We start from the raw sequence: 17,660 nt of genomic DNA on the forward strand, positions 1-17,660 counted from the left end.
CACTGGGCGCTCGGGAAATGTTTTAACAGCAGCGTCAAGTCGGTAAAAAAAATTATACCAACGGCTTCGCCGCTTTGCCTTCAAAATAAAACGTTTTCATGAGACAAAAACACAAAATACTAAACCAACAAATTGTGTTTTGTGTTCATTTAAGTTAAATGACACGACATGATGAAATGATAAAAATGCTAAATGTTATTATGAAGCTACAATATGGACACAGACCACAAGGCATTTTAGTAACGAGTGACGTTAGTCTAAGTTAGAGGAGTTGAAGAAAGTGAACGTCTCTGCTTAACTTATACCCGCAGGTTTTCCAATTTTGTTATTTCCTTTCTGATTTATATAAAGCTGTGTGTGGCTTATGTGCGTATGACAACTCTGTTTTTACCATAGACTTATTAAAACAATTTTCAAAACGGTTTGTACGTTATGAAAACAGAACCGTTAGGGTTTCCTTTAATTTGAAAGACCACATAACGGGAAGTTATGTTCTCCTTGTTGGGCAGCTTGACACTGTTGGAGGAGTGGATGTAAGTTAGGTGAAACGATTTCAGACAAAGTTGTTTTCGGTGTCTGACAGTACCATGTCAGTATGTATAGCTGCTTTTTGACGGTGGAGAGGCAGCGTTTCCACGATGGCGGTTACCGCGGCACAGGCGTTTCCATGACGGCTAAACTGAAAACTTAGGTAGCAAACTTTGAGCAAGGAGCTGGAATCTTGTCCCAGACTTCCCCCTGTTATCACTACAGAAACTAACGCCACCATGGCACACACTACTTCTTTTTCGACATGGGCATTTGCATTAAGTTTATGCTTCAGCGTGTCCGAGTGTTACTTTTCCATACCACTCAAAATATACACAGGGAAATACAATTTATCCTCGGATGTGGATTTGACTCCTCTCCGGCGAGTCGCGTTAACGTCTGATGCTAACGGCCTCTCTTTGGCCTCTGATCCGACTGGGACAGTGAGCTTCCTGGACATGGTGAACAACTTAGAAGGGGACTCTGGAAGAGGCTACTACATAGAACTGTCCATTGGTACACCTGGCCAAAAGGTAATGTAATGAAATGTTTTTGTGTCACTTTTTTTGGTTTAAGATCTGTATCATTTATACAGGTGAAATTACTCTAGTATAATTATTTCTTTTTTAAATTTCCTTTTCCACGCTTTTCCTTTCTTTCGTTTCTCTACGTTCCTTTTCAGTCATTGGATTAATTACGCAAGGTCATGTGTGTCTGCTGTGTGTGTGAACAGGGGCCCCGGACAGCCCACAATGTGATCCACTGAGTGGCCTGAGTGTGTATGTTTCATCCCAGGGCCTTGGCTACTAGGGCTGAACAATTTTGAAAAAATAAAATTGCAATTATTTGGACTGATCACATCACCATAAGCGATATGAGGTTCAGGAGAACGAGACAAAAATATCCTTAAATAGTGTTTTAAAGCTATCTTCGATGTGGAGAGATGTGAAATGTTGATCATTAAACACTTAAATTCTGTTCAAATGTTTCTGGACCAATTTATGGTGGAAATGTTTCTATTTATGTAAAAGGAAACACAAAATTCAGGCAGCAGGTGACATACATTTTAATAGAATATAAGTCAGTGCAGCTCTCAGTCATTCTGTTGCTTTCAGATCTGTTTCTCCTGTAGATCAACTTTTCTCACAAAAGTGCACATATGTAGGCATTATTTAGTCTTCCCTCCTCTTTTGTCATGTTCAAAAGGAGGGAATGGAAAATCTGACCAAAAAGAAACTGTGTCAATAACTTCTTAAAGTTACTCATTGTTTTTTTTTTGCTTAAGTTACTTTTTTTGGATAATGCACATTTGTTTCTTCTATATTTTAATTGCATTGCATGTTTTCTTAAGGTGCAAATAAACCTTTCTAAAGGCATTTTCATTTGCTATTTAACAGCAAGCTATATTTCAAAATGTTTTTTAAACAAATTATGCTTTAAAAAAGTGATGGGGACAAAATCAGCCATTTCAAAAAGTGGTGGGGACATGTCCCCAGCGTCCTCAGTGTAAATGGCACCTATGACTGCACCTCCTGCGATATGAAAATTGCAGAAGGTCATATTTCGATAAGATTTTGATTAATTGTTCAGCCCTATTGGCTACCTTTCTATGCACGATCTTATCATTTAGTGTACCTAACTGTTGAATATCACCACCAACAGATAAAAAAGACAACATTGGTCATGGGAATATAATATTTTATATATATTTTGCTATCACTGTCCTTAAATAAAATCAGCTATTTATTTCCAGGCCTGCCTGGGACCATCATGGCAGGATGGTATCATGGCTGTGGAGTGCAGCAGCTAGCTCAAGTCTTTACAGCCTCGGGGTCTGTAGGTAGACTAAAACCCTGCTCACATGCACTCACATGATGCTGCCTGTGAGGACCACTGTTTCTTACCGGGCAGCTGACGGGGATTATGAGGCTCCCAGGGAGCAAAGAGCAGCCCCAGAGTTGTACAAAACAGCAGTAGCCCTGGTTCGGCACATTTACTGCTTATTTTCTTTTAGTTGCACGGAAATATGGCTGTGTAATTTACTGTCATCGTTTTATACTGTTGCTCTTTATGTAAAGTGCCTAACAAGATCATATTAATGATTAAGGGGGACTAAGTGTTCCTGGAAGGGTTGGAAGGAAGGGATTCTCCCGTCACTATTAAAAATACATGACGCTCTAGGGTGTTGTAGGTTTAAGGCTACGCTTTGCCATTTTGTTATAAGTAGATGTGTTTAAAATGGAGCTTAAACAAAAGGTGAATTATCTCATTAGTGACTTGACCTGTTGTTCCCGGGCCTCTCAAGTTAAACAGATCAGAGCTTTTAAGGCTCTTGGGTGGCACAGCTCAGTTTCTCAGGCTCACAGGGGCTTATCAGTGCTGCCTGCCATGCCACTGCCCTGTGTCAACCTCTGAGAGGATAACATTAAAGCACTTGTCAGAGTACAGTTCCCACACAACTTTACAACTACTCCAAAGCTGTAAAACATACTTAACACCTGCTGTCCTAATGGATGACTAGAAATGAAAAACACAGTTTAAAGTGTTCCTCAAAGGTGGAAATTCCCCAAACTTAATGTATGTTCAGACTATCATATATTCAAAGCAGCTTTTTATTCCTGTGGACCTTCTGCAGGTTGCTTAAGAGAGCAGGTGGTACACATCAAGGGGGCCTCACCTGTTGATTTCTAATACACCTTTTTCACAGCAGACATTTTGACTTTTTTGTCAGCAGAAAAAGCACAGGCATTTGTTTAGCCCTACTCTCTACACAGCATGAGGCAGCTCATGAGGAAGTAAAGATTGATGTTTCTGAAGAAATATTACTTTAAATGTTGCACCTGTGGATGATGCTTCTGAGGAAAATATGTTGCAGTCTGTATGTTTGCATCGAGCAAATCTTCTGATATCTCAAATGTATCATATTTTATATCTATAAATATGGTACAGAGAGACACCACTGCATCAGAATTGTTGTACTTTACAATTTCTTCAATGTCTTTCGTCTTAGGAGTTATGCGTTATAATGCACAGTATAGGTAGAAGAGACTGTCCCACCTCGTGATATTCCTCCTGCTCTGTGCACAGTTAAACCTTCGTATCACTTATTCATGTCAGTAGAGCTCAATCCACCTTGGTTGAGATTGGTTGTGCAGTGCCAAAATGTCCTATAACGCAATACTGTTGAGTTATACTCTCAATATTATTCCAACTAAATGATGTGATTACAGGGCCGTGGTGTTAAATGAGGCACTATTCAAATGAGCCACTAATTGCAGCATCTGTTAGCATATGGCACAGCCAGGCTGAGGTGTCGGCTGGAGAGCCTCACATCTGCTAATTGGTACAAACAGGTAGCAGATGCACGTTGCCGCCATGGAGCCACTGCCAATTAGGCAGTGAACGCTCAACTGCAGGCAACTGCAGGCTGCCGCAGCAGCGGGAGGAAGAGATTTGCCCGAGGCTCAGCAGCCGAGCTAAGGGAGGATAGAGTGACTAGAAAAGATTGCTAGTGTGGAAATAAGGAAATGCCCCTGCTCCCCTCCTTTACCACGAGGCTCCAGTATTTTCCAATTTAGGCCAGTTTGGGCTTCATGTGAATGGACTGATGCCATCTGCAAGGCAGCAGTGGAGTTTTAGATGGCACAGTTGCAGTGATGGGACCAGGGCCTGTCCAGTGAGGTGGAACTGATAAGCCTGACTTCCACGGACGGGCCAGCTGGGGCTTCCTGTGCCTGACTCACACGGTTAATAACACATTGTTGATAATTTCCTCCCAATTGTTTCATAATAACCTCATGCATTTGATGAACAAGCTCTAGTTAGACATGGTTTTGGTGTGATGGGCTCGAGGGCTTGAGGAAGTGGATTTCTTCATGTGACTGTTGGAATTCATTGTTGGCCTGTGAAACCCTTTAACGTTTTAAATAAACAACTTCCTGCTGGTCTGGTCTGTCTAAAAATGTCAGCCACAGAGGAGTGATGTTAGATACTGTTTGTGCCGTGCAGCAGAGCATGCTCAGTAAACACATATTATATATTATAGACATGCATTATACATATTTTCAGAGGCTGTCTCGTGTGACATCATTAAAGAGCCACTGTATAGACCTCATTGTGGTTGAATCATCAGGTGCGTTAGGTTTATGACTCCCTGAGGGTGAGGAATGCTTGCTAGTGAGTGTTAATGTGGCCCCTGCTCAGTAGAGGAGGTGACAGAAGTCTGCTAGCTAATTAGTTCCTGCTCGCTGATTTGATGCCTGGAAGACAACATTATCTCAACTGCTGTTGGCTGGTCCCAACTGTGCACATGACACATGCCAGGATAGGTCATGTCAGTAGCTAGAGGCTGTCATGTTTGACTCATAGATCACACATTATAGAGCAATTATATTAGACATGCATTGTCATTTTTTCTTTTTACACCACTTTGTGTGACTTTGGGATCTCTAGACATTATGGATAACCCAGTCAGGGTTTTGTTGTAATCAAGCCAAGTTCATAATCCAGTGATGTTAGCATATGATAATGCAGCTGTACAGTGCACCTTTCAAGTCAGTTTAAAGTAAAACATTTTACTTAAAGAAACGATGGCCAAAAAGTGCTTGTTTATACCGCCTCAAGAAGAAACAGTGTCTGTTACTTCTAATAATTATTACACAGCACACATTTTAGCTGCTTGTAGACTTTGACATTGTTATTAAGTTGTGGATAATGTCCATTTATAAGGCATATGTGTCACTATAAAAGCATACCAGTGGATTAAAGCGTGTCTTTCAGATTTTTTTGTCTGTATTGTGTATGTTCTTATGTTCTCTCTCTCATTATATCCAGTTTAACTTCTTTATCATTTTTGTGTTTTATATTTACTGTAAGGGATTTTGTCGTTCTCACTCTGTCGTCTCTCTTCTTCTGCGTTTTCCTCCTGTAATTATTATTAATATTAGTACAGAGACTTTAATGCCTTAGTTGCATTTTAAAAGCTTAAAGTCTGCTTATTAATGTATCACATTGTTCAACAGCTGTCTTTTTTACCCTGTGACTCAGGAGCTCTGTGAGTTAGGGTGGGATTGGCTTGTATCAGATAACTGTAATGGTCATTAAAGAAAACCCTGCCTTGTGTTTTGCAGCTAAACATCCTGGTGGATACAGGCAGCAGCAACTTTGCCGTGGCTGCTGCTCCACACCCATTCATTACTCACTACTTCAACACTGAACTGTGAGTGGCTGTAATCCGGCTCCTGGAAATGTCAATATTTAGATAGATATTTCTTGTCTGCTCTGACAGAGGCAGAATTTATTAATAAAATTGATCAGAGATTGTAGCTTTTTCACAGAAAGAATAGTCTTCCCTAGTAGTTCTTTACTCATTTATAACACAATCTTTCCTCTGTAAATAATTTATATGTTTTTGCATAAGAACATTTACATTTGTTTTAAAGTGGTTGATCGGTCCCACCTCTCCCTAGTTCCTAGCCCTAGTTCAGTTGAGGTAGCCCCTTTGTTACAGTCCAAGTCCTAAGTTAACACAAATTTTATAACTATTGATACGTCTTTGCTTCCTCCCCTGTGTTTAGCTCCAGTACTTACGAGTCAGTCGGCCGGACAGTGGCTGTTAGGTACACCCAGGGTAACTGGGAAGGTGAACTGGGCATTGATCGTGTTTCCATCCCCAAAGGCCCAAATGGGACCATCATCACCAACATAGCTGCCATCCTGTCATCTGACAGCTTCTTCCTCCCTGGGATCAACTGGCAGGGAATCCTGGGACTGGCCTATCCCATGTTGGCACGGGTGAGAGAGATGCTTAATGTAAACAGCAGATTCATTCAACAACAAAAAGGAAACATAATGAAAAATAAGAACAAAAAGTGTTTCTGGGACCCGGACACATTGGTGTGTCATCAAAATTAGAAAAGAAGTGAAATGTAGATATCAGAAAAATGTGCTACTTGATCATATCAGGTTTTATCATGTTAATCAAACAGTAATGCATAATTTCTTTTTTTACAGCACTGAATAACTGAGGTCTTATCTGGATGTAGTCACGGACATTTCACATGACAACAGAAAAGTTTCATATTCATGATTTATTTTCAGCTGCCATGGGTGTGATGCTTTTTGCGTAATCAAGTTTTTTAATCTACTTTACACCTTCAGTTTCAGACAAGAGTTCAACAACTCAAAAGAATTAGCCAGCATATTGTACATAATCAGTAAATTAGTCCGTTTAATCCAGTAACAAGAACATCCTATGTGCGAGTGACAGAGGCACAGAACCAAGATGTTTCAGCCAGTGTCTGCGTTCTTTAGGTGGTAATTTGGTGTCAGCGCACACTGGCACAATTCGTTCTTTCATTCTGTGCTGACTACAGCAACCCTTGGGGTTCTAATGCCAGTGATTGAGGGGCAGATATGCTCACACTCACCACTTTGTGCGACTGGTGAGTCCTGAGAGTTCAGGTTCAACTTGCCTGAGGGCTGTTTGTCACGTATGACGTGATAACACAGCACTGACATGGAAACCCGGAGAGAAGGAGAGACTCTGCTCCCAGTGCGACAGAGGACAGGTAGAGACAGAGCTGCGTTAATCTCATGTCCTAAATATAAAACCTTAAGGGAAAAACATTTCCCAAATATGCCACGAACTGAGGACAGGCAGTGGAGACTAGACTGATAAATAACCCATGAGCAGTTGAGAGTTTTTGAGCAGTTGAACCCATGAACCATAAAATACTTCATGGGTCTATTTGTTTGTTTATTTTTTACATTTCACATTTGATACTTGATTTTTTTTCCCCCCTCCTTTAGAACTAACTTTATGTTATTGGTTGTCTATACTTTGTAAAAAGAAAATAAAAGTACACCTAGTCCGTCTTGGTAATCTCACAAACTAAAAGCTTATAAATAAGCATGTAAAAGATCACACTGATGAACACGGGTTAATGATGACACATCTCCTGTCTCTTAATTAGCCCGACATGTCTGTGGAGCCCTTCTTCAATTCTTTGGTGCAACAAATGGGAATTCCTGACATCTTTTCCCTCCAGATGTGTGGCGCTGGACTGTCAGCCAGCAGCACAGCAGACCCAGCGGGAGGCAGTCTTGTGAGTAGTCAGGAGGGGCTGCCTGGGGAGGAGTTTGATCAAATGAACATGGCAAATAAGCTTTGTTCTGTAAAGACACTTTTAATATTTTTATATGATCTCTGCCTCTAATTCTGTATTTTTGTGATGCAGTTTGTGTCTGGACTTGTTTAATACGTGCAGCCTCAATTATGTGCTTCACTCATACTTTTTTTTCACTGTTTGTCACTCTTCACAGACAAAATAAAATCCTTCACTAGTGGATCAGACATCACAGCAGAGTGCATGATTATAGAAACATAATAGCTGGTATCTTCCTTGTCAATGTGGTTTCTCCATCGGAGGCCCAGTCTAGTTAGAGTGAAGCTAATTAAGCTAAGATGGTATCCTGCTGAGAGCAGGTCTGTCACTGTTATACGAACGGCCTCTGTGCCTTGCTCACTGCATCTCCATCATATGACCCAATGATAGAGACAGATGGTTAAGATGGCTGTGTGTGTGTGAGTGGGTAGGGCATGTATCCTGCCAAAATGTGGAGGGATAAAACCTTTGCTACTCTCTATTTGGATATTCACTGTGTTGTTGTTGAACCATAGACGGGTGAGGTATATTTCTTCCTTCCTCAGATCATGGGAGGGGTTGAACCAACGCTGTACCGGGGGTCAGTGTGGTACACCCCTATAGTAGAGGAGTGGTACTACCAAGTGGAGATTTTGAAGTTGGAGGTTGGAGACCAGAATCTGGAACTGGACTGCAGAGAGGTAAACTTCACACTGCATTGTTGCGTTAAACACCACTCACCACCATGATGGTCAGTAAATGCTAGTAATTATATCATTTATGTTTGAAGCAGAACGGAAGCGCTGGTCGTACAACATTCATTCTTGAGGAGTTGATTATATTAAGGTTATAATACAGAAATGAAACAGAATCTGAGCAGCAGTGCTGCAAGGGAATGTAATCCTTGTTTTCTGCTTTTTTGTTTGCTCAAGGACTTCCATAGGAGCCAGTTGAACTGAGAAACTGCACTTCACTCTGTCTCCCTTTCTTTCAGTATAACATGGATAAAGCTATAGTTGACAGTGGGACGACACTGCTGCGTCTTCCTGTCAACGTCTTCAATGCGGTGGTAGAAGCCATCAAACACAGCTCTCTGGTACGCTGCCGTTTCTCCACAGGCAATGATGAAACATGTTGTCAGAGCAAAGAGATTCAGGGCAGGATAGCACACACTCACTGTTCAAGGACATAGTAGCTTTGAGAGGAAGGATCAGGAGTTTTTCTGCTGTAAAAATATGTTTGTGTGCCCATGCTTTGGTTTATCTATTTGGTTTTTTTTAATCCAATCCTACATTACACATTTTTCGCACACAAACAGCACTCAAGGTTAATCTCAACCTAGAAGCAACGTTTTCAATTAATGTACCCACATCCTTGCAGATTATTCCCAAGTGGGAAAATGAAAGAGAACAACACAACCTGTTTTGGTGCTGTACTGACCTTCTGTTTCTGTCTCTTTGACTGTTTCTCTGGTTCAGATCCAGGATTTTTCTTCAGGGTTCTGGGATGGCACAAAGCTTGCATGCTGGATGAAGGGAGAGACCCCCTGGAAGTTTTTCCCCAAGCTGTCCATCTACCTAAGGGCCACAAACAACAGCCAGTCCTTCCGCATCACCATCCTGCCTCAGGTAGCTGGATAAACATAAACACAAAAGTCATCCCCTCCCAAGAGCTTCTCTGTCAACAAGACACAAACACTTATTGGTCCTCATTCTTCTGTCGTCTTGCAGCTGTATATCCAGCTAATCGCAGACGTGGATGGCACGTTAGACTGCTTCCGTTTTGGAGTGTCTTCATCAGCTAACGGCCTGGTGATCGGCGCCACTGTTATGGAAGGCTTCTACGTGATGTTCGACCGCGCTCAGCAGAGACTGGGCTTCGCACTCAGCAGCTGTGCCGGTAAATATAAGACTGTTACTATGAAGGAACTGTATGTTAAACATATATTGTCATGTGTCCAAACACTGTAAGTTAATTTTAACAAATGAGTTCACTGAGTATCTTAAAACATTGGTTTGGATAGTATTCCGCTAACAAGAGACAGGATTTGTGCATCAAGTTCTACAGATTATAATACCCATATTATCAACCTTGTGATAGCATTTTGCATGTGGTTTAAAATATGTGTTGCCACTCTGTCTACTATTTTTATTGTGTCTATGTATGAAGCTCTGAACTTGATCATTAACAGCAGAAATGACACAGAAGTTTGCGCAAACAGGGCTTTAATCATACTAGTCAAATCTTAGTGTAAACAAGCGCTAACATACAGTAAGAACTACGTAACGAAAAATACACTCAGTCTGCTACAACTACTTAATATTATTCCACCTTTTTATTTACTTATTTTTTAGGTAAAAAAAACATTCAGAGGAGAGATGTTTCCCTCATAGTTGTTTAGAGCCAGGAATATATTAAAGCCTTTATGAAAGGGCTATAGGTTAAATTCCTTTTGTATGGTTTCATCTTTATTCAGCTACAGCAGATATTGCTGATGAAATTGCTTTAAGACTTAAAGACATTTAACTTTTAACAGGGAAAGAAAAATCATAGTCCAGGAGTCCGTAAAGTGCCTTGATTAATTGATAACTTACAGAAATGCAAACTGTAAGTTGTGCAATGTAGCATTTTACAACTACTTGCAGGGTCACTGACCAAGACCTTATGATTAACCCGTTCAGCAGGACCTAAACAGCAAATGTTAAACCTTAAACAGGGCTACTTCCCTATGTGTAAATATGAGCTTGGGCAAGACTTCTTACTCTCATCTAAGTACAAAGATCACTTTTGTTCTGTATTAACCAGACTTGAAGCAGATGTAGGCTGAAGGTTAAAGATGCAGGCTTGTGACAGTAGGGTTGCTAGCTCTAATTCCTCAGTTGGGTTGTAAAAATTAGACAGAGAAAACTCTCAGCTGCTGATGAGTTGCCCTTGAGTAAAGCAAATAACCTTAAATTACTTTGACGTTGCTGCTCAGTTGCTGCCAGTCAAACATTTGCTTTAAGAAGCTGCCATGAGTAAATCGACATCTAAGCTTAATCACAGTACAGTTGACATTTGTTATCTGTAATAAGCATTTGTTCATCATCAGGTAAAGCATAGACTTCTCTTCCTTATAATAATCTTAAATCAAAAAACTTTATAGCTACTTTTTAAAGGGTCATTTGGTTTAATTCTTCTTCCATTCAGAAATGAGGTCTGCAACTATCTGTGTTGTGCTTCTCTGCAGTGAGCGGTGAAGTGGCTCTGTCAGAGATCGCAGGGCCCTTCTCGGCAGCAGACGTGGCGTCCAACTGCTCGGGCGGGACGGTGAAGGAGCCTTTTATGTGGGTGATCGCCTACTCCCTGATGGCAGTCTGTGCCTTGGTGCTCATCATCCTGTTTCTTCTGCTGGTCCTACCCTGCCGAAGCAGAGACAGCTCCGGGGAGATTACCGACGAGTCCTCGCTGGTCCGGCACCGCATCAAGTGACTGAGAGGAAATGGGCAGGCGGACAGGGTGAACGGGCAGGGGGACAGCGAGGACAGCCCATCCGCAGCAGTGGAGAAAGGGGTGAGGCTCGGCCTGCACCGAACAGTGACACTCGGCTCTGAATGTCTGACTGACTCTAGACTGTACTCATCAGGTTGCCCCACAGAGGTAGATGCAGACAGATAAACTGCCTCTTGAAGGGAAAATCCAGCCTAAAGACACTTCTTAAAAACAGCTGTTGGTGAAGCATTCATGGTGCCAATGTTTTGTTTGTTGACATATCTTTCTTATTCTCAAATAATTGGTTATATCATCAGACGAACAGGTGCACTTTCTCCACTGAGTGTAGCTTTAAATGTTTATAATGCCATGTGGCTACAGGGCAGTTTTTAGTCCTGATTTACCTTTTCTCAACTGGAAAGACACAACAACTATTGATGCACTGAACAGTTGAAAAGTTGTTGATTTTCCAGGCAAACTGTATTATTAATTTGTATTATTAATTTGTCTTAAAATGTGCCTTTACAGTTGATAATCTGCAACCAACTGTTGTAACCCAACTCTGTGATCAGTGAAGGAATGTTTCTAGTGCCTCCATATATTGTTGAAGTAAAGGGGAAAAGCTGCTCAAACAATCAATGTTAATAGGAAGAATATTGCTAGAGGTTACACACGTTTACAGTGCCTGTGTCAGCTCACCGCTTATACAGATTGATATACAGTATCAGCAGTTTGAGACTTACTCTGCTGAATTGCACTTTGTTTCAGTCAAAAGTTAATAGGAATCTAAAGATCAATATTTCAGTCTCTTTGAATGTGATTTGTATTATTACAATTATTTTCCTTTTAGACACTAGATGCTGAATGGTACATATGTATTCTGCACATTTTATACAAACACTAAATTAGAAGCCAAAGGATTTTTGAAACTGAAACACATGATCCTCCCGCGGACTCCAGTGAGCTTTTTTAGCAAAGCAGACTGACCTGTTAGCAAGAAAAACGTAGTCTCTTTACACTTGTGACATCTTCATATGTAAAAGTCAGGGCATAAAACGTGCTCCTCCGCTGAGACTGTGCTGCACAATCAATCTGAAATATGTGCTTGTTGGTTCTGACCAGAGGATCAGCTGTAGAGGTACACTTGAATCTTTGAATGTTCACATAATTTGCCTGTGCCAAAATTGTACTTGTGTGACCAAATCAAAGGTGTAAATCATTTTAAATGAATAAATATTTCTTTTTGTGAAAGGTTACTCAGGAACAGTGCGTCCTTTGGGAGTCAGTGGGAACAGGCTTTGATGTGGTTTGTGAGTGACATCTTGTGTTGACACACGGAATCTCCATTTACTGGCTCAATTATCACTATTAATTCAATGGTAATTTTCAATCATAGTTATACAGACTAAAATAAGGACTTTATGTAATCCACATAAATTGCAAAAACAAAAAAACAACAACGTATATAGATATCATATGAGAACAACTTATTACATGAATGTAGGCAAAACCAAAATTTGCATCAACAGTTTAAATTATGAAGACACAGAACAGTATTAACATGTAGGAAATAAATTATATTAGTGATACGGATACTCCAGATATAAAAATATCTCTGCACACTTTAAAAAAAATGTAAGCAAACATCTTCATCTTTGGTCCGGCCATCTTGATGCTTCTGTAAACACAAACACTATTGGTTTTGTGTTACATGTGATAATTTGTGTTTTGTAAAAGTTAAAGCGAAGGGGTAAATAGTGTACATTGTCCTCATGAAGCAGCTGTCTCACTTCAGTATGAATAGCTAAAGATTAACAAACTCGTTTTAATAGTAATGCTGTAGCTAATTACTTTTTTTTTTTGTGTGTGTGTGTGTGTGTGTGTGTGTGTGTGTATTTTCTATCAATTAATGTTAAATAATAAAACCCATTTCAAATCAATTCTTACTGCATATCCAGCATGAGTCAAGCGCCAGACAGATAAACCTTATTGCATCTGGTCCTCAAAGCAGATTAAATCCAATGCTATGAATTATCTGGAAATCCTTATTTTGTTTGCTGATCTGCCTTTACAATCCTTTTTTTTTTTTTTACCCTCATCTGATGGTGGATCCAGTCGGGAAAATGGGTGGCAGTGCCATAAACAGCTGGTTTGTTATGCTCAGTGCAATATTCCCTCCCAAATTCTGTCCCCTCTGAGCCACCATACTCCATTCTTCAGGGACACCAGAGGGATGTCAGTGTCCGAAAGATTCAGCACAAATTGAAGAGAATCTTTATGAACTACACCCTCCGGACGATCCATATAACACTTACCAAGATTCTCACATTCAAGCTGAAGCGCTTTACAATGATCTCAAATTGAAACACTAACTGTTATTCATTCAGTTTAAGAAGCACTTAAGACCTTTCAGTGATTTATAAGCTCCATGAAAAGCATTAGTGTAACTAAAACGGTCAGCTGCCGCTGCGGTGCTCGAACGTTACATTCATTGTTGACTGTATAAATGGTTTATTATAAGTCACAAAGTGGAACTGCTTGGTTAAAAAGCTGTTACCATGTACAGAACATAGTGCACGTCTTGTTTGACTATCCCTCAAAGCAAGTTACATAAGAGCATGAAAATCACTTTCTTTCAAGAACAGAAACTATTTTTATGTTGCTGCTCAATTTGTGTGAGAAAAACTGAATTGTACCAGAAAATCTCATTAAAAAGAGTGTTTGTTGCTGCTCATGTGAACACAGATTTCTTTGAGTACATTGCTCTATAGGATCACTATTTGCAGCCTGAACACAGAAGCCCTGCAGGCAGCGGACCAGTGTGGCGGCAGTCACATGACAACCATCCTGTATTCATCATACAATAAAACAAACTGCACTTTATGACATGTTTTAATATGTGTCTGTTTATGTCATTAATAAAAGAAAATGTGTATTTGTGTTGTTTTCAGTATTTCATTTTTTTCACTTTGACACCTCTTAGAGAAAAAAGTGTGTGTCACTGGTTTATCTTACATGTCGGCTACAGAGACTGTCTAATAACAAAAAGAACTCATGTAAGTCAAGTCATTTTAGTATTTGTTCATTTACATTCTATTTAAATAAGATCACTAGTAAGAGTTCAAGTCAATGGGGGCCATCCAGTGGTAGCACACACAGTGGTAGACACTATAGCAGACAGCTGCGATCTTTAAACACTTCAAAAGTAAATATCTAATCTTTGTGTTCTGATTTCTTGTATTTACAAGTTTATTGTCCTTTAATTCACAACACGTAACCACGTCAGAGGTAACTCCGGAGCAACTAGAGGTTAAGTGTCTTGCTCAGGGACACATTGGTGGATGGGTCACAATGGGGGATCAAACTTCCTCGATTTACTATACAACCAAATCATTTTATCCAGAGGAATATGTTTACAGCAATATTCAGGAGGCACACAGCTACTAAAGGAAAAGAATACATCTGTTGGCATAAGTCTACAAAAAGTGTATACACAATATAAAGGGATATAAATTCAGCTGCCAGTGCATTAGGTACACCTAGCTAAAACTAATGCAGTCTAATATAATAGTCCAGCAGAAAATCTGCCCTACATGTAGGTTATAATGTGCAGCTTTTAAAAACTGTTTTACAGAGGTGCTGATTCATTTGAAATAATTTTGGATGTAGTTATACTGACACGTGTTTCTATTACTTTGTCCACCCTATTTATACCACTGATAGGCAAAACATAAGCACCTCTCTGTACAGTACAACACAGTTCAACAGCACCACAAAGTACATCCTAGTTTTAGCTAGTTGCTAAACTGGCAACTGAGTATATATGAGGGATATACTATACGTGTTATGTTATTACTCAAACTACAGTAACTGACCACCCTTGTGAAGAGATTTAAGTTCTGCAAACTGGAAAACAGGCTACCGGGAAACGTGTTAAGATGGGATAAACTTTGCAGAGTGTGGCTCTGTTCATTGTATATGTCTTGCATCCCCTGTGTAAGTCAATCTGTCTATAAGCACCTCTGATGTCCAAAGGTTTACAGCGCATCATAGAGCCATGTCATTCCTGCAAGTGAGACCTTTGCAGCCTTCATGGGCCATGATGCAGCACATAGAGTAAGCAGGGTTAAACAGAGTGAATAATGGATTCATTATACCAGCGTACACTGCCATGTATCCAGGGCTGGAGTCCCTGAAGGGGAGAGAGACAGTAGAGAGAAGATTCAAGCTGGATCAGACCACAACCACTAAAGTGAGATGAAAAGACCTCACCTGGCCCCACAGTGTGTTGCAGTGACTGTCCATTAGGGGGAGATGATTGCTTCTTCACAGCAGTGGGAGCCCGCCACCTGAAGGCTGACTGACCAGGCCCCTAGGGAGTCCAGCCACCAGCCGGCCCCCAGAGGCCCTGCTGGATTTCACCCCTCTCACAATCTGAGGACAAAACTGCTGTTAAAGAGGACGCATTTCATTACTACAGGGCTTTAACAAGCAGATCACAACTACATGTACCACCACAGTCAAAGTGTAAAGACATACAGGACACTGAACTCATAATTAAAGTGTTGTCATGAGGGCAGGCATTCATTAATGTGGCCTTTATGAGCAAATTGGACATCTAAATGTTTGTTTTTTTGATAGAATTTTTGGTAAAAATCACTGGAGAAGCTCACATGCATGGACAAATATAGTTATAAATGAAACAGATAAGAATATCCTACATGAAAAAAATTACTTAAACCTGGAAGCATCATAAGAGACATATCAAAGCATCAGGCTTTTTAAATATCTTTTTCACACTGAATTTGGTGTGGTCACAAGAAACATGAACAAGGAGATTAAAGCAGTACAGAGAACGATCAGTCCTGCTTACAAAATGTTCCAATATCTGTCTTTAGACATTTATTACTTAAGATCCAATCCCAATACTCAGCCACCCCTTTATGTCATATACCTACAACCTCATGACTGCAGAAGTAGATAAATACAAAATTGATTTGTTGAATGTGTAATAACACACCATTACAACACAATGTACAACAAAAAAAGAGATTTTTGGTAGAATTAGTGTCATATTCATTTATTTAGTGTTAATGACTTTTTACTGGTTTATCTTTACCATTTTCACTAACCTGAGCACAAACTTCTGCTGTATGGACGCCTCAAGGTTGAAGTCAGACTGCACTGTGCCCCTGACAAAACATGCACTGGAAACAACAATTGCATTTTAACACATACATTCACACATCAGAATATAGAGAAAACAGTTTGAAATTCAATATGCAGTGAAACACAGGAGCATCTTACCTGCTGTGTGTCCAATATGCTGGCAGCTTGCTCTCCCATGCTGGTCGCTGCAGCCCATCAAATTTTTACTCCAAGGTGAGAAGATATGGGAAACTGGAAACTGGAACCGTGCAGCCTCAAAAACAACAAACACAAACACTGACTTGATATTTTGTTACAAGCAGGTGAAGAGAGCAGCCAGGAGCAGACCTAGTGTAACATGCACAGAGGGCTGCCAGTTAACAACAACAACAGCAACAACAACGGTGGTGTCTGAAGTACATTTAAATGCAAATGAATACAAAATCCTAAGCAGTCTTCACTTGAAGTACCTAGATGCAATTTCACAGATGTTCTGACACTTATCATATTACAACCATTTACATTATATTAATGTCTAAATGTGTATAAGGGATTTATTTATAACAACATAACACAACTACATAAAGCTGACAAATACAGGCACAGAACATTTATGTAATCTTCTCTAAAATGATATTAAGGTGATCCTTTTAGCTGTAAAAGAGTGTAGACTGCGCTTTATAAGTATGAAGGTGAGTGAACAGATTGCAGGATTTCTCAGGTGGGTTTCATCCTCCACATTGGCCTCCTGGATGAGGTTTGTTTACTGCAGTGAGCATCAGCCTGGCCTGCAGGATGGTCAGTTGCTGGGACTCCCACACACAGCTCCCATCACCACAGGACGAGGAAACTGGGAGACAAGGCGAGACAGAGGTGTGATAATCCCACACTGTGTGTATTCAAGGTTCAGTTCACGTAAAGGTTGAAATAGTGTACGAGTTGTTAGAATGAACAGTTGGGATAAATCCTGCGCTCAATAAGCGAGGAGGACTCCAGCCACCAGCAGGAAGAGCAGCAGGCAGATCACGGCAGCCACAGGGAACTTCACACACCTCTGTTACATCTGACAGGTCAACACACACTGTGACTGGAAACCCATTTACACTCACCTTACCCACTTGTTAAATGCATTTAATAAATGCATCTTTTCAGCCAGGTTTATCTAATTTAATTAAAACAGACATTACTGCTGTTTGAGACATTTACTTTAAGCAGAATCTTTTAAAGTAATAACATTTGTATTTTTAATCATAATGTAAAACAATGGCTGTCCTCAATATGGAAATCAAAATTAAATATTAGCCCTGTAAAGCCTGAACCATCAAATGATTGCCAGAAAATTCAAATTTTTTGAATATGGAGTGGTTA

General features: G+C 40.2%; 1 protein-coding gene across 2 annotated transcripts; it reads left to right on the forward strand.

Moving 5' to 3' along the window:
- Window positions 1-473: 473 nt before the first annotated feature.
- On the forward strand, window positions 474-12,400 carry bace2 (beta-secretase 2). Of its 2 annotated transcripts, none has more exons than XM_046074542.1 (9): window positions 474-1,061; window positions 5,658-5,746; window positions 6,105-6,321; window positions 7,503-7,634; window positions 8,240-8,374; window positions 8,617-8,769; window positions 9,152-9,301; window positions 9,404-9,572; window positions 10,903-12,400. In XM_046074542.1, exons 1-9 carry the CDS (start codon window positions 768-770, stop codon window positions 11,142-11,144), a joined length of 1,581 nt encoding a protein of 526 aa, XP_045930498.1. In that variant the 5' UTR covers window positions 474-767; the 3' UTR covers window positions 11,145-12,400. The 2 variants fall into 2 exon arrangements, with proteins under 2 accessions (XP_045930498.1, XP_045930499.1); XM_046074543.1 differs by having other exon boundaries at window positions 475-1,061; window positions 8,668-8,769.
- Window positions 12,401-17,660: the final 5,260 nt, after the last annotated feature.

This window comes from Micropterus dolomieu, linkage group LG17 (genome assembly GCF_021292245.1).
Source record: "Micropterus dolomieu isolate WLL.071019.BEF.003 ecotype Adirondacks linkage group LG17, ASM2129224v1, whole genome shotgun sequence".
In the NCBI taxonomy this organism is placed as follows: domain Eukaryota; kingdom Metazoa; phylum Chordata; class Actinopteri; order Centrarchiformes; family Centrarchidae; genus Micropterus; species Micropterus dolomieu.

Coding starts and splice junctions, on each gene's coding strand:
- bace2 (XM_046074542.1), top strand. CDS start 768: ATGGCACACACTACTTCTTTTTCGACATGGGCATTTGCATTAAGTTTA. Junction 5,747..6,104: donor CACTACTTCAACACTGAACT/GTGAGTGGCTGT, acceptor CCCTGTGTTTAG/CTCCAGTACTTACGAGTCAG. Junction 9,302..9,403: donor GCATCACCATCCTGCCTCAG/GTAGCTGGATAA, acceptor GTCGTCTTGCAG/CTGTATATCCAGCTAATCGC.